Here is a 26090-nt window from a genome sequence, read left to right as displayed (position 1 = left end):
GAGCTACTCTGCATGTCTGTCGATCCCCCGATTCGTCTGCCTCTTCAGGAGGACCTTCTGTCGCAGCAGCAGGGGACGGTCCTCCACCCGAACCTGTCCAGTCTCCACCTCCATGCATGGAGATTGAGCGGCGACAGTTGAGGCCATTTGACTTGCCTCCTGAAGTCTGTGATGTGTTTCTGGCAGCCAGGCGTCCCTCCACAAAATTGGTATACCCCTGCAGGTGGAACAAATTTGTGGCATGGTGCACAGCAAAGGCTGTGGATTCACTCTCTGCCCCCCTTTCTGAGGTTCTCCTCTTTCTTCTTTCTCTTGCCCAGCAGGGCTCTGCGCTGGGCACTATCAAGGGCTACCTCTCTGCCATTTCCGCCTTCTTAAGGCTCCCTGATCAGCCCTCTTTCTTCAAGTCCCCAGTTGTAAATAGGTTCTTGAAGGGCATCACTCATATGTTCCCCCTGCTCCTTTTGTGATGCCTCAGTGGGACTTGAACCTTGTTCTGACTTATCTGTCGTGCGCTCCCTTCGAGCCACTTCATAACTGTCCTCTTCGTCTCCTTAATCTTAAGACTGCATTCCTGGTTGCCATCATCTCTGCCAGTAGAGTGAGTCAGCTCCAGACTCTTTCTTCACTACCTTCTTTCCTTTCTGTCCATCTGGACAAATTTGTGTTGCGGACGCGACCCTCTTTCCTGCCCAAGGTAGTCACAGCCTTCCACATCGGGCAGTCCATCACCTTTCCCACCTTCTTTCCGCCTCTGCATCCCTCGAAAGAGGAAGAGAGGCTCCACCGTCTGGACCCAAAACTTGCGCTCTCATACTATCTGGATCGCACACGCCTGTTCGTGGTGGATGACCAACTCTTTGTTGGATACGTGGGTGCTAAGAAGGGACGGGCGGTGCACAAACTGACCATTTCCTGATGGGTCGTCTTGTGCATCAAGGCTTGTTCTTCTCTGGCTAAAAAGGAGCCTCCTGTGGGACTACGTGCCCATTCCACTCGGGCCATGGCGGCTACTACTACCCTGGGTTGGGGAGTCCCCTTGCAGGACATCTGTCAGGCAGCTACGTGGGCCTCGCTGCACACATTCGCAAGACACTACTGCCTGGACAGCCAAGTCCGGAGAAATAGCTTTTTCGGCCATTCCGTTCTCCAGGACTTTCTGGTGTGATCATTGGTTCGCAGACCCACCTCCGGGGTTGGTATTGCTGGGGTATCTATTCTAAGGTAAGGAATCTAATACTAACCTGTTTCTTTCAGGTGCACAAGTTACTTACTTTTGGTAACGATATATCTGTAAAACAGTAGCTAGTATTAGATTCCTTACCGCCCCACCCATCCTCCCCGTTCTGCGAACCGCTTTCTAGGGTTAAGGTCATCCCCTTTCAGGGCCCTAGTTTCATGGCACCAGTGTTGGTTTTTATCATGGCTCTGCGTTTCTGGCGCGGAAAAGCTGTGTATAAGAACTGGTGTCAGCGCGCGAGGGCGGCGTCTAAGTACTCTGGCGACGTCATCCCGACGACGGACGCGGAGCCGCAGACGACGCCTACCGACGCACAGGGGTACTGCTACGCACAATTTTCCGGATCTAGTCTGACGCCTGGGGATATTCTAAGATAAGGAATCTAATACTAACTACTGTTTCTTACAGATATATCGTTATCGTTATATCGTTACCAAAGGAAAGTAACTTGTGCGTCAGCTCTCGACCTGCAGGATGTATATTTTCACATTCCCATCCTTAGGAGATTCATAAGGTTACAGTGCCAGCAGCCACTATCAGTTCAGGGTTCTTCCTTTTGGTCTGAAATCAGCTTTCAGGATATTTACAAAGTGTCTGACTTTTGTAGCAGCCTTCCTAAGTAAACAAAAACATCAGGTGTTCCTATACTTAGGCGACTTCCTTGTCAGGGTGCGTTCCAGTCAAGCAGCACAAAAATCAACAAATGCTTGTATAGCCCTGTTCAACGAGCTAGATCTCACTCTGAATTGGAATAAGTCAAGCCCATAACCATCAAGGAGTATAACCTTTTTGGGTGCAACAGTAGATACTATAAACAACAAAGCCTGCGCAACATCAGACACACAAGTAAAGCTAATAACGTTAGCAAAGTCCATTCAGAAAAAGAGTTTCTTTCAGTACGCCTCTACATGTCATTATTAGGGGTGTTGTCATCATGCATTCCTCAAGTTCATTTTTGCCTGCTAAGGATGCGACCCCTCCAGGAAGAACTAGATCTCCAATGGGTGCAAGTGACAGGTGTGTTTGATATCTTTAAAGTCACTCCAGCCATGGTCAAAGCCCTAGCTTGTTGGACTCCGCAGACACAACTCTCAGGCGGCCTTTCATTCCCAGCTCAACCCTCTCCACTGGTCATTATCGCCAGGGCTTCCTTGGAAGTATTTGTAGCATAGCTTAGTGACCTACCGGCCAGCGGCAAGTGGCATAAGCCTCATCAGTCAGCTAGAGATTAAGGCAGTACATCTGGCTTTGCCATCTTTCCTCCCTAAGATAAAGAACTCAGAGTTCTCATATGAACGGACAATACAACAACGATGCACTATATAAGCAAACAAAGGAGTAGATCACTTCTCCTCTCGGTCTAGAGTCAAAGAAATCTGAAATTAGGCCATCCGAAATGGAGTGCATGTATAAGCAGAACATGTCCCAAGAAAGCAAAATGAGATAGCGGAAACTCTCAGCAGACTGAGGTCCTCTTGCCACGAGCGAAAACTGGATCAGATCAGTCATCCATATATTCTCACAGAAGGGAAGACCCAATTGCGACCTCTTTGGGAACCCAAAGAACACCAAAGGCTTATTCTTTGCAAGCTGGCTTCACCATCCAGGATCATGGGGGAATTCATTTTGATGGCATGGTCTGGAATCTTTGCTTACGCTGCCGCCCATTCCCCTAATTCCAAAGGTTCTCACGAAGATGAAGATAGAACCTTGCAGAATTATACTGATAGCTCCATCAGCCTGGCATCATTGGTTTACAGAACTCTTACTGCTGTCTGAGAAACCACTTATCCAATTGAAGCACTCACCTGATCTCCTGACGATGAGCGAGGGCCAAGTCCTGCACCCGAATCCGGAGTCTCTTCACTTATCGGCCTGGCTCCTGAGCACAATGAATTCGCCCATCTGGCCATCCCTCCTAAATAAAGGGAGACACTTTCCAGTGCCTGAGCGGACCGTACTAACAAACTGTATTCTCACAAGTGGAAGAGATTTTGTTTATGGTGTCAACAGGAGCGGACACATCCCCCGTCCTCTTCACCTGAACAGATATTGCCTTACTTATTGCAATTGGCACATTTAGGTTTAGCTCATGCATCAATCAGAGTTCACCTGGCGGCCATTTCTCATTTTAGACGCCCTCATTATGTTCCTCCAGAATAATCAAATAGTTCCTCAAAAGCTTATTTAGAATCATCCCTCCAGTCAGACTTTCTCCTCCATCTTGGCATCGGAAAACGATGCTATCACAGCTCATAAAGCACCCCTTTGAGCCCACTCGCAGAGCGAATTTAAATTACCTGTCCTGGAAGGTCGCATTTCTTGTCTTGTCTCGTCTTCAGGACGGGTCGGTGATATTCAATCCCTCACTGTTTAAGAACATATTTACAATTTAGAGAGTACAGGATAATCAATCCTACATACATACCCAAAATGTATCCCTAAAGTCCCTTTGGACTTCCACCTCAATGAGCCACTGATTTTGAGGACCTTCTTTCCAAACCCTTCAACACTGGCTGAAAGGGCTCTTCACTCTTTGGACATCAAAAGGTGCATCAGGTTCTACATAGACTGGTCCACGAGCTTTTGTAAGTCTAACCAGTTGTTTGTGGCTTACAGCGCTCCATTGAAAGGGCATCCCCTTTCCAAACAGATTATAGATAGATGGATATCTGCTGCAGTTGAATTCTGGCATCAAGCAGCAGGAAAACAGTTACAAACTTCTGTGCTTGCTCACTCTACAAGGACTATTTCAACCCCAACGGCACTGTTAGCAGGTGTGACACTCCAGTATATTTGCAGAGCAGCTACCTGAAAGATTACGCATACCTTTACGCAACACTACTCCCTGGATTCACCTCCTCAAGGGGATGTATTTGCAGGCCAAGCGGTTCTAAGACATCTTTTCCGGGAAAGGTTAACTACCTCTTTCTTCCCAAAAATCTATTACTGGTTCCTCACATTGCTTATAATATAATGTTTTCTTTACAGCATATTAAATTTTCATATGTTAAATGAAATATAAGATATGTTAATGGTTGTGTCTTTGTTTATTCTGTGTAAAAGGAATATCTCTTTAACCTCTTCACCGCCGCGGACATTCCGCCGGGGTGCGGCCGAATCTTACGCGTGCGCAGATCGGAAGGCCCCTGAACGTCCGACGCACACGCCCACTGTGACGTCGGACGGCCCTGGGCTGTCTGACTCATCGAAAAGGATAGAATTATATTCCTAACAACTCACAGTTCACGGTGTCTCACTACTGCTTTATACTCAAGCATGTGAATCTATAAACGTTCCAATACTTGAGTAAGAAAATAAGACACTTACCTGTAGCTGTAGTTCTCCAGTATTAGAATCTTTCATAGATTCATGTGCGACCCACCCTCCTCCTCTGAGAGTCTCAGTGGTTCTGCAGCACTGGTACTATGGAAAATCTGCAGGACTGGAGCTTCTCTCAGGAGTGTTATAGAGGGCAAAGCAGCCTGATTGGCTGAAGTATAAGTTTGGTCTCTTTTTTTAAATAGACTATGATAGGTTGAAATTGTATTATAATTCTATGGTTCTGGGGATTCCCATCTCTATGAAGGAGAATGATTCAAGCATGTGAATCTAGGAAAGAGTCCAATACTGGAGAACTACAGTTACAGGTAAGTAACTTATTTTCTCATTCCATCTATTTCAGAAACCTAATCTGACAAATCATACAGCCACAAGAGATTTATAAAGATCTTAGATAAACTGTAATTTTAGTTAGAAATTCAGCTTATCATGCAAATATGGTGAGTGTGCAAAACTAATCTAATTTGAAAAGTTGTTTTCCTGTGGACAGTTCAGCCAGCTTCATCTATAGTTTATATTTCCTTTTCCTTCAGAACAATGTACGTTCTGTTTAAAATATTAAGGACAATTGATCAGGAATATAAGCTTCCCCTCCTTGTCAAATGAGAACATCCCAGTTTAACAAAAACTTATACAGTTCTTATGCAGTATGATCGCTGGGGTGGGAGCTAATTTGTATTGCTTTGTTTTCATTATCACTGATATTTAGTTCATCTTGTTCTGAAGGAGACCATTCTGCCTAAGTATTCTCTCTTGGCAGCATAAACACCATATGTTTTTTAGCAAATGTCATTCATGTTCTTTCCCTTATCCTTTCAATGTTTGCAGGGTTGGCTTGAAGACGCAACCAGAATCAAAATGCCCCGAACTGTTAGCCAATTACTGTGACATGTTGTTAAGAAAAACGCCACTCAGTAAAAAACTGACATCTGAAGAAATTGAAGCAAAGCTTAAGGAAGTGGTATGTTTGTGCACTTTCTAATACAATATGCTGGTATAAATCAAATTGTGTTTTAAATATTATTTTATTAAACCTCAGCATGTGGGGGAAACTGAGTCTGTTTTGTTTTTGTTGCAAATAGCTTATAGTACATTAAAATGTGTTAAAAATTAGATAAATCACTCACGTTTTTGTTGACATCTGGTAGCTAGTTGTTGGTTGGTTACTGAGCACTCTGTGTATTCCTGAATTCCAAAATGAATGCTTGTGTGTTTGAAAGCCCCAGATTATTAATGCAGTACTTTGATTGTTGGTATATGACTTTCTGGTCATATATGCTTAGGTATTCACTTATAATTGATTGTTGAATATGAATCTTGCATGTATTCACGTGTTTTGATGAATAATTCCCTGGCATGAAGTGAAAGTCCCTAAGATGCTGACAGCAGTGAAAACACAATGAAACTTTTCCACCTTTTTGGGGACGACATTTCCACTTTTCCTTCAGGACATAACACTTGCTACAACCCCTGTCTTTTAGCCAGAATTTGAAATTTTATTTTCCCAACCATCAGAAATTCTCTGAGCAGCTGCTACTTCTGCTAAATAAGACATTGCAGATGATTGACAAAAAGGTTTTGCCATCCACAGACTGAGACCTCAATATTTTGTAGTGGGTCCTATTTGTGTCACACAATATTGTGCAACACTGACTAGTACATCATTTGCACGACCTCACCTGACACCCTATGTTGCACTTTTTCATTCCCAGGTATTGAGACTTCAGAGTACGTTATAGTTCTAAGGATTATGCAAGTTTAAATGTGTTTGACTTTGTTCGAGAATGAGGAGTAGGCTTTCCACATACAAGAGATTGCAGCAAATGCAGAAGGATGAAGTTAACAAATAAAAGTCACTATGACTGTCTGTGATGTTTGGATGTTCTTACCGCCAGTTGAAAATTTAATACGTGCCTTAGTATGACCATGAAGTCCTGGCACTCGAGAGAGCGAGAGAGAGAGAAAATTGATGGCTGAGGATAACCTCCACTCGTCAAAAGACTTGTGGCCCTGAAATTATCCTTCTCATGTGAACAGTCCATCCTGAACTGCTAGGTAAGGACCCCTCCTGAAGAGGCCACAGGCAACACCAGACCGGCGTCAACCTCCTTAGGGCTCCACAGTGACATATAGCTCGAGTCCTATGGCTAAGTGAGCATGGGATCCAAGTCTGGGCATACCCGTCATACTTGGGGCATAGACTGCAAGAGCAAGGTGATGGATGGATGGAAGGAATGCTTGAATTCATCTCAGCCCCTGGCAGTTACTCGTGCCACTTTCCAGTCCATTATTTTTCTGTATGTCACCAAATACAAGAAGTCACAGCCTGTGCGAAAGCCCCCGTTCTTGCTTCAAGTCACCGGCGCGGACTGGATCCATTTCCCTTGGCCATTCCCACAAGCAGTCATCACCACGCTCAGACCTTTCCAATAAGTCAAAATCAAAGTACAAGCGAAAATATAAAAAATATAAGTGGTGCTCAACCCCATCGCGCCACTCTGAATCTAAAGAAAAGGCGCAAAGCATCATGATGCGAGTCGTTCATCTTTGTGGTCACTGTTCGCAGCACAGATTCCTTGGCTTATCCTAGTGTGCCCTGAGTTTACCGGGCCATTGGCAACAGCACAAAAGATTGAAACCTTCAACCGGGCTCCTGGCACGCTTTCTGTTCCCTCTGGTGTGCTCTTGTGCCCCAAAGAACCTCCAGGACCCCCAGTGAGGTTACCACTGGCAGATCCATGCTCTGTGACAGCTGACCCTTTAAGACCAACTTGAGGCCCTACACAGACACTGGTACAGGCTTCTCCTCTGGCTTGAAGACCTGCATCTATTCCTTCCACGTTTATGCGTTTACAGGCGCCACAGCGTTGGAAGCGTGGCCATTACAGAAACCGATGTCAGACATCCAGCTGACTTCGGCTCATACTCAACTGATGTCACACTGGGAAATTACAAAAACACAACCAGTTGTCAAACACTCTTACTCTGACCTGGTACTCCTACGGCATACATGCTACCAGAAGCTCCATTATACTTTTAGCTCTGTTTCAGATCAAGGAGCACCCCTGGATGTAGATGGGGAAATGACTTTCTTCCCCCTCACTACACAGATGATGTTTTCTACATGGATAGGTCAGAGGCCAGTGGAAGGTACACCTCTTCTAAGGCAAGGCTTGATTCGCCATTTGGGTCGCCAATAGATTAAAGTTCCTTCTTTGCAGTGGTTATCTGGTAGTTTTGGATTTACAGCCATCCTTAGTCAAGACCAAAACTAATATCCTGACTTTTGCAGCTTGGACCAGATACTTTTGAGTCTGTACCTACTTTTAACAAGGCACTCACTGATACCTAGGTGGCCATTTGGATAAATCCCTGGTGCAGCCCACAGGCCCGCTCCTGACAATCCTGTTCTTCTTATCAAACGTCCTTTCCAGAGAGCCTTGTGATTCAGACCTCCACCACCAAAGTGAATACCAATGCATTGCCCTGAACTCCTCCCAATAGGGAATCAAGAGGATTGAGACTTTTTGCTTATGTTTTCCTCCGCCATTCTGGCTTCGTAGTTGAGTAATGCAGTTTGTTTACTAGTTGGTTTGCACATCTATCAGTTAGCGCGTAGGCGAGCAGGGTCATCAGTCCTCGCATTTCTCTTCATTCTCTGTAACAGTCACCAAACCACTTTAGATTGCTCTTTGTTGCACATGTGCATCCATTGGGTGGGCAGGATCCACCATTTCCTCCCAGGGTGGCGCTTCATCACATTCGAAAGCTGGGTCTTAAAAATAGTTCAACATGGATATTCCTTGCCTTTCTTTTTGCCATGTATTACCCCCACATAAGAGAAAATTTCAGAAGAGTACCTGTCCATTCTGCTGCAAGAGATGAAAGTGTTATTCTCCAAGGTGCTATCCAAAAAATGGGACTGACTCGGGAGGAGGAGAGGGTTGTTGCTCTTGCTCTTTCCATGTGCTGAAGAATGTTGGGAATCTCGGGCCTATTTTGTATCTTTTACCTGTAAATGCCTTCCTGCGGAAGAACAAATTCAAAATGCTTAGGCTGTCCACATATATCTGCCTTGGTTCCGGGTGATTGGCTGCTGTCCTTGGTCCTGCAGTATTCATTTTTCAAATACCCCCATGTCCCAAAGACATTTGCTGTGGTTCAAGGTAGTCCAGAAGTATTTTCAATTTGTCATGTTTCTCCTTCAGCCTTTGCAGCATCCCTTGTGTGTTCACAAAAGGGACTGCAATGGTTGCTGCACACGTTTGGGTGTCTGTTTGCCCCAACATCAACGACTGGCTGTTGAAGGCAGGCTTACCACAGTCAGTTATGAGCCATCTCCATCCTGTCATCGTTGGGGTTCAATAGAAAGGAGCCACAGCCGCACCTGGCTCTTCTATAGAGCCATACATTCATATGGAGCTATCCTGAAAACAGAACAGTTGAGGACCTCCCCCCTTACCCAGTGAGCCCGGGACATACAGTTTATGATCCAGATTTTGTGGTGTACGCATCCCTGCTAGGCAGAGAAGGTCATCTGGGGAAAGTGAAGAACAGCTAGAGATCAAAGGCGCTTGGTGTCCGATAGTTTTGGGATATTTGTCTGAATCTGAAGGCCTTCCTGCTATACATTAAGGGGAGGTTAGTGCAGGTTCTCACAGACCGCACCACTGCAATGTGGGCAGAGTGAGCTCCTGGGTCTTGTACCAGGAGTCTCTGGACCTCGGGTGATGGTTGGGAGCACCAGGTTATTACTCTGAAATCAATCATTTGGAAGGGTCCCTGAATGTCAGAGCGGTTGAGCCTTGCAGGCGGCATCTGGCAGATCATGAATAGCGTCTATATCCCAAGGTTGCTCAGGAATTTTCCAGCAATGTGGAGATCCTGGCTAGATCTTTTCGGCATTTTTGTAAGTCGAATGTCCACAATTTAGCATGTTGGACTTCCTCCAAGAAAACTTGTTGAGAAATGAGCTCTGGCTGGAGTGGAACGCTGGAGCCCTGTAGGCTTGCTCAACCGCTGCCTTTCTTGCCTTGAATTCTGGAAAAGATCAAGAACGATTTGCCCCAAGTCCTCCTAGTGGCTCCATATTGGGCCATGAAGTATGGAACTTCTGGCTATGAGCATATCTAATAGGCTACCATTTCAGGAGGATCTTCTGTTGCAGCAAAAGGGGCAAGTTTCTCCACCATAATCTACACAATCAACACCTTCATGCGCAGAGGTTGAGCAATAGCAATTGACTGAAGTAGTGGTTGCCATCCTGGTTGTCAGGCAACGTTCAGCAATTTTCATTTATATCAGCGCTGGGACAAACTTGTGGCCTGATGTGGTACTCATAAGACTGATCCCTTAGGAGCATTCTTTTGTTTTTTTTTTATCTTAGGTTCAGCAAGGCATTGCAGTGGGAAGGGTTAAAGATTATTTGTCTGCCCTTTTTGGCGTCTCTACGTTTATCTACCAACCGTCCCTGTTTAATCATGTGTTGTGATGAGATTTATTAATGGTTCGACAAATGTGTTTTCTCCCAAACCATTTTTGGTGCCACAATGGGACCTTAACTTGTTTTTGACGTTTCTCGTGTGTTCACCCTTTAAGCGATGCACATTTGCTTGCTGCGCCTCCTGACTTTCAGGACTGTCTTTCTCATCGCAATTATGTCAGCTCGTCAGATGAGTGAACTCCAGCCACATGCAGTGCCATACACCACCTCTTTCCGGGACACACTGATGCTGAGGTCTCAGGTGGCATTTCTGCTGAAAGTAGTGACTCCCTTTTAAGTTGGGCAACCTATCACCTCCAGTGTTATTTAGTCCCCATCTACCTTCACAAGAGGCATTGAAGAACGGCGGAGGACCCTGTCAAGGTGCATAGTCCTCTGCATCAAGAAGTGCACTGCACAGGTCAAAAAAGAGCTTCCAGAAGGCGAGTGTGCCCATTTACGGCAGGGTTAAGGTTGCTACCACTGCATTGGCTCATGGAATTCCTATCATTGACATCTGTCAGGCTGTAACATAGGTGTCTGTGCGCTTTTTCACGGAACACTACTTCTTTAACAGCCATGTTTTGTTGGAGGGACACTTTTCCTACTTTGTCCTGCAGGCCTCTATGGCCTGAATGCACTCCACAGACACTTCATCTGGAGACTTACTGATTTGGTATCTATTCTAAGTTGAGGAATCTGCGGTTAGAAGTTTTCATCAGAAGAACAAGTTAGTTACTTTTGGTAACGATCTCTCTGGTGGATACTCTACCTAACTGTAGAACCCTCATTGCCCTCCCACCTCCATGTTCTGTAGAGTGGTTTCTTTCTAATATCTAATAATTTCCCAAGTTAGCATTCAGCACAATTGTACGAACAACTGTTCACTCTGTGCGTCTAAGGGCGTGGAAAGATAAAAGACAAGAAACTGATGTCAGCACGTTGGGGTGGCAGTCATATGCAACTCTTCTCTGTCGCTTTCAAGTGATTCAATCCCACAGCGTGCCAACAAGCAAGACATTGGAGCATTGCTGAACAAGTTTCCTGATCTGGCCTGGCTCATGAGGAGTATTTTAAGGTGAGGAATCTGCAGTTAGAGTATCATCCTGAAAGAGCGTTACTGGAAGTAAGTAACTTGTTCTTTCAGTATATCAAAGGGCTTTGGGCAGAAAAATGAATGGCAAGATAGACAGAGCTAGACTTCCGACTCTTTACTTAGCTTCCTCCACATAAGCACCTATTAGCCAGTTTCATAGTAGAACAAAAGTGATAAATAATTAAACATGCAAGTAAAATAACAAAAAATCATGTACTGTAAGCAATAAACGTAATTGTCTTCATTTAAGAGTGACCTTCCCTAACGTCAAAGTCATCATTTTTTTCGACCTTTGGCGGATGGGAGGCAGAGCTCCGATTTGGATTTGTGGCAGCGGGTCTTTTTGTTGGTCTCTACCCACTAAACTGTCATTCGTCATAACCTACATAGGTTGGGTCTAGTATCATAACATCAAAAAAATAATAATAATGAATGGTATTAGGAATTTTAAATACATCTAATTTATCACAGTGGTCTTGATGGATATCACCCTATTCACTTTTTCTCAACCTTGTTTTTTTTTAGTTCAGTGAACTGATAGATACCTACTTAAGAATGACATTGGTTAATTTCCTATTTTGGATGATTGGAAGATGAGACTTTTGTGTGTGCTGCTGGCGGAATGTGTTGATAATTTCACATGCCTTATACAATTAACTTAAGAATGTTTAGATATCGTTGTCCCCTTCTGATATCACTATCCAAAATAAGCTCTTACAACATTGCAAGTACATTTCATTTATGATTACAAACAACCACTGTTGTTCTCTAATAATTAATATATGTAAAAGGCAGTGTGTGGTAATGAGTGTTGCAAGTTAAACTTTGGTTCAGTGCTACTTCTAGTGACTCCAGTGACAAATTGATTGTGCTGGGTATCTTACTCCGTCTGCTCACTGTTGAAATTGTATATTGTTTGAGTCTTATGACGCAGCAAGAATTACTTCACAGTCGAGGAATTAAAGCAAGGAGTGAAAGAAGCTAAAAGGAAAACAGTGAAGTTTTCAGCTAGTTTGAAGTAATCCTTGTGATTGTTGTGTTGTAAATCATCTGTCCTGGGTTTGTAAGTTTGGGTTATCGATTAAAAAAAAAAAGCTGAACAATTTAACATTTTTATTTTCTTGCAGCTTCTTGTACTCAAATATGTACAAAATAAGGATGTCTTCATGAGGTACCATAAAGCTCACTTAACAAGGCGGTTGATTTTAGACATCTCGGCTGATAGTGAGATTGAAGAAAACATGGTGGAATGGTTGAGAGTAAGTACCCCAAAACATTGTCTGAGTGTGTCTGATTGCTGATTTTACATTTAATATTTGTGTAAAAAGCTACTGGATTTTTTAATTTCCTCGCTCCTCTTGTAATTTGAGGGTCATGAAGTAGTTATCCCATTACAATGTGTGTTACATAGGGCAGCCAAAATGGCATCCTTCTCACAGATCTTGTTTTCAACATGTTGTATACCTAAGTTGCTAAATCATACCCCATTGTTTGGCATGTTTTTGTTCTGTTCTTTTCAGAATGCCAATATAATCTATCAAACCGATGTAGTTAATCAACTGCTGATTTTGTTTGCTGCCAGTATGTATAAAACACTTCCACTCTTATTCTCCCCTTAAGAAAAATTACTTTCTGAGGGAGTAATACACTAATTCCCTTTACCAACAAGAACATTTAAGGTGAGAAGAGGAATATTCCAATTTAAAACTCGGTTGGCTTGAAAACTCTTAGCCGCCTTCTTTTGTTAGTTTAACACAAAAACTTGCTTTAGATTAATGCTTGTTCAGGCCCTTCAGAGATTATCTTATCTTAACAAGGTTTTGTATAGCGCTCGCACACCCGGAGGTTTCATGGCGCTGACCAACAGGAGCTATATGACTGCAGATTGAACAGATGAGGTATAGTTAGGCCGTGGATTGGACAAACAGCCAGGTTTTAAGATGCCTTCTGAACGAGAGCAGAGTGGAGGAAGAACAAATTTCCAAGGGAAGGGAATTCCCCAGTTTAGGAGCAAGGGTGGCGAATCTTCTCCCACCCTTGCGTTGGAACTTGAACCGAGGGACAGAGGAGAATTTGCGAAGCAGATCGTAGACTGCGGGAAGGGGTGTATCTGAGTAGGAGGTCTTGGAAGAATTTTGGACTACGGGCATGCAAAGTCTTAAAAGCCATACAGGCGGTTTTAAAGATGACACGCTGTGTGATAGGAAGCCAATGAAGTTGCCTCATTAGAGGTCTGGCAGATTGCCAGCGCGGGAGGCGATATATAAGTCTTGCAGCCTGATTTTGGGCCATCTACAGACGCCTACTGAGGGCCGCAGGGAGTCCCAGGTAGATGGCGTTGGCGTAGTCTAAATGGGACAATACCAAGGCCATCACCACCTGGGTCAAGGCTGACTATGTAGGCATCCGACTGACCTTTTTTTATTTTTCGGAGCTGAAAGAAACATGTCGCCACCACCTAATTTACTTGAGGTTTCAATGATAAGTCTCTGTCGATAAGCACCCCCAGACTTTTAACCGAGTTGGACGGAGTAGGGGGGGGCCTAGTTCGGATGGCCAGTAGTGTGGGCCCCAGAGTAGCTGGCTTCTGCCAAAGAGGGCCAGTTCCGTTTTATCCGGATTTAACTTCAATTGGTTACCTTCCAACCAATGACGTATGTAAAGCATGGTTTTCTGAAATGAATGAATTGAGTCCGATGAGTTGTCAATTGTGAAAGTGAGTTGCAGATCATCTGCATAATTAAAGGTGGTAACTTTGAAAGTTTTGAGAGACTGAAGCAAGGGGAGCAGATAAATATTAAATAAAATAGGGGAAAGTGAGGAACCCTGGGGAACCCCACAGGTGATAGGGAGTGCCGGGGAAGAAAAAGGAGGCAAACCAACTGCCTGCGAGCGATCACTGAGAAATGACCTGATCCAATCGTGGGCTGAGCCACAAATGCCCGCTAGTCTGACACGGTCGAGCAAAATATTATGGTCGACCGTGTCAAATGCAGCCAACAGATCAAGTAGGACCAGGGCCTGGGCCTGGGGGATATCTGCATTGTGACGCAGTGAATCCAGAACTGGCGTGATAACCGACTCAGTTGACTGGGCCGGTCGAAACCCGGCTTGGGCAGGATCCAGGACGTTGGTTTGTTCAATGAAACTAGAAAGATGAGAAGTAACATGAGCTTCCAATACCTTGGCAAGGTATGGAAGAAGGGAGATTGGCCTATAATTTGCTAAGATGGTGGGGTCCGCTCTAAGTTTTTTTAAGAGGGGCACCACAACTGCTTCCTTGAACGAGTTGGGTACCATACCTAAAGTTAACGATGTGTTAAGAAGACCTAGAGTAAGAGATGGAAAAGTGGCAAATACATTTTTTAAGATATAGGGTGGACAACAATCTCGAGGGGAACCAGACTTTACCCTATTCAGAAGGGTAAGTAGACAGGGGACGTCCAGGGAGGGGTAGTGATCCAGCAGGCGAGTATTTGAGACATGTGTATACTCCGAAGGGGCGAGTGTAGTAATAGGAATGCTAGATTTGATAGTCACGATTTTGTCCAAAAAGTATTGGTTAAGGGTATTGCAGAAATCCTGAGTAACCACCGGCTTGGGCTGGGTTCTACCCGGGTTCAAAAGTTTGTTGACTAAGGAAAAAATATCCTTAGAATTATTGTTAGACTGCTCAATTATGTTAGAAAATAAGGCAGCTTTGGCTGAGAGAATGGCCTTCATATAGTCAGCGCGTGCAGCCAAGTAAGGGACTTTTTCGAGCGGATCATAAAATCTTCTCCATGCTCGCTCTCTTTGACGAACGAACAGTTTTTTTGCCTTGAGATCAGGGGAGAACCATTTGTGAGCGTCAGATTGACGGATAGTTTTAAGTATTTTCTGTGGGGCATAGATGTCGCTTGAAGTAGCAAGCTGATTTGGAAATATTGACTACGGTTTTATTTAGGTCCGTGTGTGGGGGGGGGGGGGGGGGCGGGTGGGGGGGGGTTATGGTGTTCTCTAAATTTTCCAAAAAGGCTGCAGTGTCTAGAGAGCCCCATTTTCTAATAAGACCCTCCTTGGTGGTCGCATTTGTTTTAGTCTCAAGGGTGGAGATGTTAGATTGAATCAGAAAGTGGTCGGACCAAATACATGGGGAGACAACGGGGGAAGAGATATCTCGGTTCAAACTCCAGATCTGATCAAGTATATGCCCTTTGGTATGGGTGGCAGTATTGATATGATGACTGAAATTAAGTCCTGTGAGGAGCTCTGGCCGACGGGCCGGCAAGCTCACTATTAAACCAAAAATTGAAGTCACCAATTAATAAGATGTTAGTGTAATTGGTGACCAAAGTGGCCAGTTGGTCACACAGGGATAATGGGAATAATGGCATGTTCTGGGGCGGTCTATATATCAATACAACCAGAAGTGATCCTGAACTAGAGTCAAGCTTAATGACTAGTTTATCAACTGCAGTGAGGTCGAAAGACGACATTTTAGAAAATGTGTAGCTTTTGTTGATTATAGCAGCTACTCCACCCCCTGCTTTCCCTGAATCACGGTCTACCTGTAGGATATAATAATTGTCCGGGAGTGCTGCTATCATATCTGGGGATGATTCAATGTTAAGCCAGGTTTCCGTGAGAAGTAAGATATCAGGTTTTTGAACGGTAAGGAGAAGAAAAATCTCGAATTGAAGCTTTACTAGGGATCTGGTGTTCAGGTAAAAAAACGTTAAGCCTTAGAGTGTTAGTCTATGCAGGCTTACATTGTCCATGCCGATGAGAAGTTGGAAGCGGGGATCTCAGGGGATGGGATGGAGTTTGGAAAATGCCCAAATCTTTTAAATAAGAGATGGTAGCTGGGCAGAGGGGGCGGGCTGAGTCTTGTAGATTTAGCAGAGCCTCCTTAGAATGTGTAGGTAGAGGGACGGGGGGGCTAGCCCCTAGGCCCGGTGCGGCGCAGGCGGGCTTGCCTTTGGCGCTCCATCGGCGCGCTCGCTGCGCGGCCGGGGAGGGATGCACATTATATACAATCCGAGCTGTAGATTAAAGGAAGGCTACAGCAGCAACTCGGGCTACTCCCAAGATGGCGGTTCCCTCGCAGTCCCTGTAGCAGTACCTACTTGTCTGCACGGGTGAACGAAGTGAGGAGGAAAGGGAAGGGTAAGTGCAGCCAGTCACAATGATTTTAAAAACGACACACAAGAATAAGTTTAAAATAGCGCAAGGTAAAGGTGCTCCCTGCTTCCACCTCAGTAGGTCAACAGCGTCCTAGTGGTATTGGGTGCGAGCAGAAAGGCGCGTCTTCTATACTATCCGAGCTGTAGATTGAAGGAAGGCTACAGCGGCAACTCGGGCTACTCCCAAGATGGCGGTTCCCTCGCAGTCGCCGTAGCAGTACCTAATCGTCTGCACGAGTGAACGAAGTGAGGAGGAAAGGGAAGGGTAAGTGCAGCCAGTCACAATGATTTTAAAAACAACACACAAGAATAAGTTTAAAATAGCGCAAGGCAAAGGTGCTCCCGGCTACTGCCTCAGGAGGTCAACAGTGTCCTGGTGGTATTGCGCGCGAGCAGAAAGGCGCGTCTTATATACTATCCGAGCTGTAGATTGAAGGAAGGCTACAGCTGTAACTCTAGCTACTCCCAAGATGGCGGTTCCCTCGCAGTCCCCGTAGCAGTACCTAATCGTCTGCACGGGTGAACAAAGTGAGGAGGAAAGGGAAGGGTAAGTGCAGCCAGTCACAATGACTTTAAAAACAACACACAAGAATAAGTTTAAAATAGCGCAAGGTAAAGGTGCTCCCGGCTTCCGCCTCAGGAGGTCAACAGCGTCCTAGAGATTAACACACCTATAACTGATGTTTATATACAGGTCTAACATATTAAGTTCTTGTTGCTCCAGTGAATCATTTCAAGGGGACAACCTTATGACATATCCTACCTACTTTACAATTTAGACTCTGGCCCTAAAATTCATTTTGCTACATTACAGCATTCAGTATTTATCACATGTTTATACCTGTCAGTCAGAAGGTGTATAAGAATTTGAATACATTTTACTCAGTGTCGCCAAACGCAGAGTTGCTCACTCCTTGACATAGATTAAATTGAGTGTGCAGCTCCACAAGCAACATGACAGACACCCTTCTCTAAAGCTCTTGCCACATTCTTCCAATATATCTGTAATGATCCCTTAAAATCAGTCAACAAACCATACAGCTGACGTTTTTTCCAACAATGAATATACATTCTAGGCACACTAAACATAACAATCTACAATATCATAAAATGCATGTTTTCATAGATGCCGAATGTAATGCGTGCTGGGCTGATATTGGGGCTTTCCTCGCTTTATTTCTCTTCCCAACTAGTGCTGCCAAAAGTTCACCCCAGGACTGGATTGAGTCAGTTCTGTTTTGGCTCATTTACATGTTCATTATTGTGTTTTCTATCTCAGCCCATGCCATCAGCCGTTTAGTTAGCACTAAAGCCATACAGTTAAAACCAGATTCATATTTCTTGGGCTGTGGTATTGCAGTAAACAGTAATATTTCATATCTCATCAAATAGTTTTTCTTATCGGATTGGTTAGAGTGTTGGTCATCCGTTCTAAATATGGTGGAGATAGCACAGGTCAAACCATGCAATAAAGTCTAGCATCTTTCTTCCTGCATGTGGGTCTGCACTTTGTCTGTCAGGTAAATTTCACCGACTTGTTGAGGAGCGAGGTAGGTCCTAAGCAAGATATAAAATTGCAGTAATTTAAAGCATATGTAGCTAGATAATCCAGAGCTAAACTTTAGCTCAAGCCTGTGTAGGACCTCTTGGCTACGTGGTTCCATGTGACTACATTCCCAAGTCTGTCATATTGCTTAGAAAGCTTCCTGGCCTGTAGTTGAACAACGGGTCGCTGGCATTGTCTCCTAAGCAATCCGTCTTCATGGCGGCTCCTTCGAAGTTCTTAGGTCTCTTTACACCTTTCTCCCCAATGATCCTCTATTGAGGGGTGTGGGAGTTTGGGGCTGGCAGGGCGCAGGGGAATTGTGACGCCTCGTATCTGCCTCACAGAACAAACAGTGGCTCAGTTAGAGACACATTCGAAAGGCATCCAAATGTATCGAAACAGGCCTCCTTCTACATTTGTTCTGTGCCAGGCTGGATGACCTTGTATTGTTGCTCACGAAATGTAGCTCTTTGGACAGCAGAATGGAAGATTCTTCTTGGCTGCGTTTCTGTTATGTTTAATAGTGCTACTAATGTCAACCTGCTTCCAAAATGTTATGGTGATCTTGCGCACTATGTTACCTACTATGCTCATTCAAAGCATTAATTTTCTTAGCCCTAAGCATTCCTTATACACACTCTATAAATGTAGTTCATTCTTGTTTGACATACTGTTACAATAGATTTTTGTGTAATATACATGTCATCCGAAAAGCACTGCCATGTACTTCACCTCTGTCTTCTGCGATCAACAGATAACATCCAATTCAATTTCCTATTGATATTTGATCATGGCAAGCAATTTCTTTTCATTATCAAGACATAAAATGTTATTAAATGTGTAATTCCCACTGTCTGCATGTGATGTTTTTGTAATGCAATGGAAAAGGTAAGGAGAGCACAGTTTGTTTTCAGTCTTCACATACTTCCAGGAAGGGAACGCTCAAGCCGCAACTGCTTGAGTTCAGTTTAGTGCCCACTTTTTGTGGCTTATAGATGAACACATTTTTTCTAGCTTCGACTTGCCCACTCTTGGAACACCCGCTTCGATATTCTTAGCCTGTTTATTTCTTCATCATCAGATTCACAAACAAAGCAAATGCACCAACTATTAGGATTGGATCCAAACAAGTAAAACTTTTGAATATATATACCTCCTTACATATGCGAAACCGACTGTGTTTGTTTGAATAGCTTTAATGTACTCTTTCCAGCGGTTTGTATATTCATTAGTATGGCTGTTGTGTTTGCATGAAACCGTTTCTAGTTCTTAAATAAACATTGATCTGTAATAATTGTGTATGCTACTTCCCTATGTGCAATCTGAGCAAGTCTTCTGATCAGTAACAATGGTGGTATTTATGGCAAATGGAGTGCATTTCTCACTTCTTGTATTGGTGAGTGTAGTGTATAACCACAACATTCAATCAGCACGCCCAGTCACTAAATATGTGAATACTTTGTTTGGTTGACAACAAATTCCCCAGAATCTCACAAAATAAGAGCCCTTTTCATTGTTTCCATAATTTCTTATATTTATTTTTGTGATACGTTCAATTGTTTTAGCTGTAGTTGTGTTACATTCATCACAAAATGTGTTGTTCCCAGTGACTGAAGTTACAATGGATGTAAACCTTTTTGCATCTAAAAATAGATTGTTCCGATTTTCATATATGTACCTGATTTTATTAACTTCTAGTGAAACATCACTCGCCCACTCTTGACATAATTGACATATGCTGTAAGTGTCAGTGTGTACGTTGTTATACCTAGGATCTGCTTCTTTAGCTAATGGCCCTGTTGCCACTTTAGCAAATCGTTCAATTTGTTGATAAATTCCAAACACAAGTTCTCCCACATTCAGGTGATAGATATTTAAAAGTAAAGTTAACAATTCTCACATTTAATAGACATTCTGGTGGAGCTACCATACTCAGTGGGTTACAGATTTCCTTCAATGGCATTGCATTATGGGTTTCTTTGAGGACGTGTGGGGCTTGATTGTTGAACTTCTGGACAAAAGGGGGGGTTCTGTTGTACATGGGTGATCTGTAAGGTGTACATACTCACATCCGAGCACTCAATTTGCCTCAATGCATCATGGTAAATGCAGTGGATGATAACACTTTCTTTACTAGAAGTCTTTAATTTTCTCCCTTGTTGGTGCTGCCTGTGCTGTGTAACTCTAGACGCGTGTTTCAGAATTCATTCTTTCATCAGTGGATAGCCACAAGTCATTTTAGGCGTGCTGGAAATGCTGCCCAAAGTCTTCTTAGGTCTCTCTACCGCTCAATAGGTGCAGGTGCATCATCACAAATTTATCAGCTCAGTAGCTCAGGGAGCCTTTTCAAACACGAGGAGGGTGGGAGTACAACACCTCATACACTAGCACTCAAGTTGCCCCAAATGGTACATGCAGTGCATGATCACATTTACTTCTGTAGTAGTCTTTAATGTTTTACCCTTGTTCGTGCAGCCTTACTCTAGGCACGTGTTTCTGGATTCATTCCTTCATCAGTAGAGGGAGCAACAGGATGTTTTGGGGGTGCTGAAAATGCAGCCCAAAGTCTTCTCAGGTCTTTGTACCACACAATGGGGCACCAGTGCATCGTGGTAAATGTAGTGCATAACATTTACTTCAGTACTAGCCTTCAATTTTTCCCCCTTCTTCGTGCATCCTATGCTGTGTAACCTCGACCTATGTTTCTGGATTCATTCTTTTATCAATATAGAGCAACAGGTAAATTTTGGGATGCTGGAAATGCACATGATTGACATTTAACCCTCACATTCCCTGCACAGTTTAAAACCAGATTTGCTCTGTGGTAATATTTTTCCCTGCAACAACATTGCAATTTCCAGAAAAACAAGTGTCAAAAGACTCCTAACTCTATGGAGAGCCTTTGAAAAAAACGATATGCATCGAAGGTGCAAAAGAAAATAGCGAACTGATCAACCTTCTCTGTTTAAGTCCCATATAGTGTTATGGGTTATTAAGGAATGTACTTACAAATACCCTCCCATGGCCTCAGTGGGATCTTAATTTGGTACTAACTTACCTTAAGTGTTATTCATTTGATCATTTACATAGTTATCCTTTAAGGATAGTTATTTTTAAGACCATTTTTCTAGTTGCCATAACGTCTGCTAGATGAGTTAGTGAGTTTCCGGCCCTTAGTATGAAGTTCTTCCCATTCACGACTTCTATGCGGATAACTTGTTTTTAACAACTAGGGTTGCTTTCCTGCCAAAGGTGGTGTTCCTTCCACTTGGGCCAGTCTATCACCCTTCCTACTTTCTATCCTCCTCCACATCCATCTAAAGAGGAGGAAAGGGTTCATTGTTTGGACCCTAAAAGAGTAGTTAGCTTATGTGGACAGGACACGTTATCTCCAGCTGGCTGATCAGCTGTTTCTTGGCTATGTGGGCAAGATGAAAGTAAAAGCTGTGCATAAAAGAACATTATCCAGATGGATTATCCTTTGCATTAAGATCTGCTACACCATGGCTCACAATGAACCTCCAGAACGTATTCTAGCTCATTCCATTAGAGCAAAGTCTTCTATTTCTGCTTTGGCTAGAGGTTTTTCCTGTTTTTGACATCTGTAAAGTGGCAACTTGGGCCTTGCTCCACAGTTTTGCGAAGCACTGTTGCTTAGATTTTGAAGTGAGGGTCACTTTGCCCATTCTGTTTTACAAGATTTTTTGGTGTAGGCAGACATGTACCCACCTCCGAGTGAGGGACTGCTTTGGGATTCTATTCAAAAGGCGAGGAATCCACAGGTAGATGTATCCATCAGAAGAACAAGTTACTTACCTTCTGGTGGATACAGTTATCTACCTGTGGATTCCTACCTCACCCACCAAAAAGAAGTCTATTTGTATATTGTGTGCGTATATAATTTTATATATATATATATATATATATATATATATATATATGTGTGTATATGTATATATATATGTATATATGTATATATATATCCACGCTTCAAACATCCAAGGATACTCGATCCATAAAGAACGTAGCACACGCAGGGGGTAGTTCCACGGAAGATTTATTGCGGGAACTTTTACAGCAACGACGCGTTTCGCCTTCGGGCTTTGTCAAATTGTGCAGAGAGCCGAGGCGCCCGTCTGTCTTAAAAGACGTCACTCATATCATAAAGTGCAAAGGAGGACTATAATACATATGTCAAAGGTGGCCGCCATCTTTTGACGATGTGGATAACTAAATAGAGATCACACATGCAACTTAAGTTTAAATACCCAAGACTATTCGCATGGCCAAATGTCTATATACAATAATTCAACAATAAATATTGTGAACATAACATTCATGACGCCCTGGATGGGCTAATGTAGTCCAAATACATGCACATGGTACAAATCACGCCCACAATGGGCATATCTAAAGTATGGCTTGTGCATTTGTCCTTTCTAAATGCTGTATCCTTCCACGACTACTGGGCCCTTTACTTCGTGTTGCATGAGCACTATTTTTTTCCCTTACCACCCTCCCGCAGTCCGTGCTTTCTCTCCTGGCCCCACTCCCGTTGTTTGTGCCTGCCCGCCCGCACGCACTCCTGTTTGCAATTCAATAGCTCTCGCGTAAATGTGAGTCCTATTGCATTGCAAATGCTTGTTTGTCCCCTTCCCGGACAGACCCCAGACGGTTAATAGCCGCTCAACACTTGTCATTTAAGTAAGACGGGGTCACAGCTGGAGACTGGGGTTTTGTCACGTGATGTAGGAGGACGTTAACTTGACTCGGAGGATCAGTGTTGCTGTTTCGTGGCACTAAAAACACGCTTTCCCAATGAAGCCGGGATCACAGGATGGGAGGGGGGCGCTAGGAAATTATGCTATCCTGTATGAAGATTCGGTGGGTGGACCCGCCAGTGTACAGCTCGCATTCAGAGTGCCAGTAATCCATGATTAAGTTAGTCAGCACAATGTTGTTCGAGCCAGAGCAGATGTTTTTAAAACGTTCTGGAGGCCAAGCAGGAATCAAACTTCTAATTTCTAATTTAAAACATTTCTAAAGCGCAGCGTACACCTTGCGGTTTCTTGGCGCTAGGGGTTCGGCAGCTGAGGGGGAAGGCCAGGGAAAAGGATAAGGTAAATTTTAAGCGGGGAAGGCCTGGCTGAAGAGGAAAGTTTTCAGGTCTCTACGAAAAGAGAGATACTGGGTTGCAAAACGGAGATGGTCAGGGAGTGAGTTCCAGAAAGTTGGGGCCAGGGTGGAAAAGTTGGACCCACCCCACTTTTTGCGTGTGAAGCGTGGGATCTGGAGAAGGGACTTGGAGGAAGACCGAAGATCTCTTGTAGGAACATAAGGTTTAATTAATGAAGAGATGAAGGCTGGGGCAGTGCCCTGGCGGGCCTGAAAGACCATGCAACCGGTCTTGAAAAGGGAACGTTGTTTTACAGGGAGCCAGTGGAGCTCCTTGAGAAGGGGGGTGGAATGATGGTAGCGTGAAAGGCCGTATACCAGCCGGGCCGCCTGGTTCTGAATAGTTTGGAGTCTACGCAGGCTGTACGCTGGGATGCCATGATAGAGAGTGTTAGCGTAGTCCAATCGCGATATCACCAGAGCGGCCATGATAATCTTTAGTGCCTGGGGGGAGAAAAAGCGGGAGACGGAGCGGATAGTTCGGAGAGTGAGGAAACAGGAGGAGACCACGGAACTGATTTGTGAGTGGAGAGTGAGCTGATTATTTATTTTGACACCCAGTGTTTTGACCGTGGTTGAGGGGGACGGTGCCGGACCGAGAGAGGGGGGCCAGAAAAGAGAGTTCCAGGGGCTGGATGAACCACCAGTGAGAACCAGCTCGGTTTTGTCCGGGTTCAGCTTAAGGTGGTTGTGGTTCATCCAGTCCCTGATGAATGTCATAGTAGACTGGAAGTTGGAGACCGAGAGAGAAGAAGGGGACAGATCAAAGATGAGCTGGAGGTCATCCGCGTAGTTGTAGACGGTGACCTCCAGCTGCTGGGGTGCGAAGATAAGAGGAAAGATATAAAGATTGAAAAGTAAGGGAGAGAGAGAAGAACCCTGGGGAACACCACAAGTGACAGGGAGAGGGGTGGTAGTGAAGTCGCCTAGCCGGACCGCCTGGGTGCGGTCCCTCAGAAAGGAGGAGAGCCAAACCAGAGCTGATCCCCCGATTCCGGCCGCCTTGACACGGGCAAGTAAGATGGTATAGTCCACCGTGTCAAAGGCGGCGGAGAGATCAAGGAGGACCAGTGCCTGGTGTTTGTTGTCGTCCATGCCCTTTCTGAGGTTGTCTAAAACTGAGACCACGACTGATTCGGTCGAATGCCTGGGGCGGAATCCGGCCTGGCGGGAAGCCAGCCCCCCATTCGCCTCAATATGGGCGCTGAGTGCCGCGGTAACGTGGCGTTCCATCACCTTGCCCAGAAAGGGCAGCAGGGAGATGGGGCGATAGGGATGGAAGGGTCCGCGCCAGGTTTCTTCAGGATGGGCACTATGGTGGCTGCCTTTAGCGCAGGGGTCACTACACCCTGTGCCAGGGAGTTGTTGAGGAAGGCAATGGGGGGTTCAGGGCAGCCAGAATAAATTTGCTGCAAGATGCGTGCCGGGCAGACGTCCGCCGGGGACCCCGACTTCACTTTGGGGAGTATCTCCAGAAAAGATTCCTGAGTGAGGGGGGGAATAAAAGTGAGAAGACTTTGGACGGTGGGGGGGGGAGGGATCGACAAAAGCAGACGAGGGTGATGGGATATTAGTCTTGATGGTTGCAATTTTGTCTAAAAAATAGTTATTGAGTTGATCACAGAGAAGCTGGGAGGGAGGGATTTGGGGCGAGGTTCGGTCTGAGAATGCCAGGTCATTCACTATGCCAAAGATTTCCCTGGATTTATTATCGGCAGACGTTATCTTTGTTGAGAAGTAAGTGGTTTTTGCAGCAAGGATTGCTGATTTGTATTTGGCCAATGATGTGAGAAATTGGGTTTTTGATAAGGGACTGTAATTTTTCCTCCATTGCCTCTCTGCCCGTCGGGCGCTCAGTTTAAGATCTTTTAGGTGGTCGTTAAACCATCTGTTGGAATCCTTAAGTCGACGGATGGAAATGCGACGTAGGGGAGCCACTGAGTCGCAACCTCCAGCCAGCCAGGTGTTGATGGCCTTGGCTTGAGAGGCAGATGATAAGCCAGAAAGGGTGGGAGTGGAGTTGCGAAGCAGGGAGGTCAAGGAGGAGAAATCCAGTCTGTTCCAATTCCGCGCCCAGGTGTTTTTGGCATGCGGAGTTTTGGATAGCGGGTTACAGAGAATGGAGAAAGAGATGAGGGCATGGTCAGACCATGGGCACGGAGAGACAGCCACCGAGGCTATTGCAAGGTTGAGGGACCAGACCTGGTCAAGTGTGTGCCCGTGGGAGTGAGTGGGGACAGTTATATGTGGCACAAAGTTGAGGGATGATGGGGATTCTGTGAATTCTTTTGAGGCTGAGCACTTGTGTGGGTCTGAGGGCCAGTAATTGAAATCCCCTAGCACCAGGACCGAGGCGTAGTTGACCACCAAATTGGCCAGCAAGTCTTGAAGAGCAGGTAGGAATGAAGGCGAGGGCTGGGGAGGGCGGTACTTTAAGAGGCAAGTGATGGGGGGGGAAGATGAAAGGGAGCGGACTACCAGGAAGTCAGCAGGGGGCATGGGGGGAAAGGGAAGTGATTGAAAATTCAATTCCGACTGAGCGATTAGTGCGACCCCACCACCAGCCCTGCCTGCCGGACGGTCTGCGCGTAGGGCCACATAGGAAGGGGGTAGGGTAGCCAAGAGAGCGGGGAGGGAGGAATCACAGTACCAGGTTTCGGTCAGGAGCAGTAGGTCCGGTTTCTCTGAGTCGAGTAGGACAAACAGCTCATGGTGGTGCTTGACCGCTGACCTGGTGTTGAGTAGGATAACAGACAGTGCTGGAGTGATGGGGTGAGGGTCGGGAAGGGGGGGGCAGGGTGACGGGGGAACACGTGGCGGGGAGTGAGGTGGTGTGGGGGAAGAAGGAGCAAGGCCTAGTGAGGAGACGAGTCTGCGGACGGAATCCGGGAGTGGCCAGTGGCCTTGGAGGGCGACAAGTTCCTTGGAAGAATAGGACAAACTTTTGGCATGGAGTCGTGCCCCTAGCCCCGTCCGGCCGCGGACGGGCGCAGACGGGCTTGCCTTAGGCGCGCCTTCGGCGCGCAAACGGCGCTCCCGCTGCG

At 45.1% G+C, this 26090-nt stretch overlaps 1 protein-coding gene across 1 annotated transcript in view; it reads left to right on the top strand.

Moving 5' to 3' along the window:
• The window catches only part of CUL5 (cullin 5), a 787955-nt gene that overhangs the window by 503101 nt on the left and 258764 nt on the right, over positions 1-26090 (top strand). Inside the window, exons 12-13 of the mRNA XM_086935237.1 lie at positions 5411-5543; positions 12288-12419. Coding sequence (XP_086791363.1) covers positions 5411-5543; positions 12288-12419 — 265 coding nt within the window. The remainder of the gene's footprint in view (positions 1-5410; positions 5544-12287; positions 12420-26090) is intronic.

Source organism: Lissotriton vulgaris, chromosome 8 (genome assembly GCF_964263255.1).
Source record: "Lissotriton vulgaris chromosome 8, aLisVul1.2, whole genome shotgun sequence".
Classification (NCBI taxonomy): domain Eukaryota; kingdom Metazoa; phylum Chordata; class Amphibia; order Caudata; family Salamandridae; genus Lissotriton; species Lissotriton vulgaris.
This window is presented reverse-complemented; position numbering and strand designations above follow the sequence as displayed.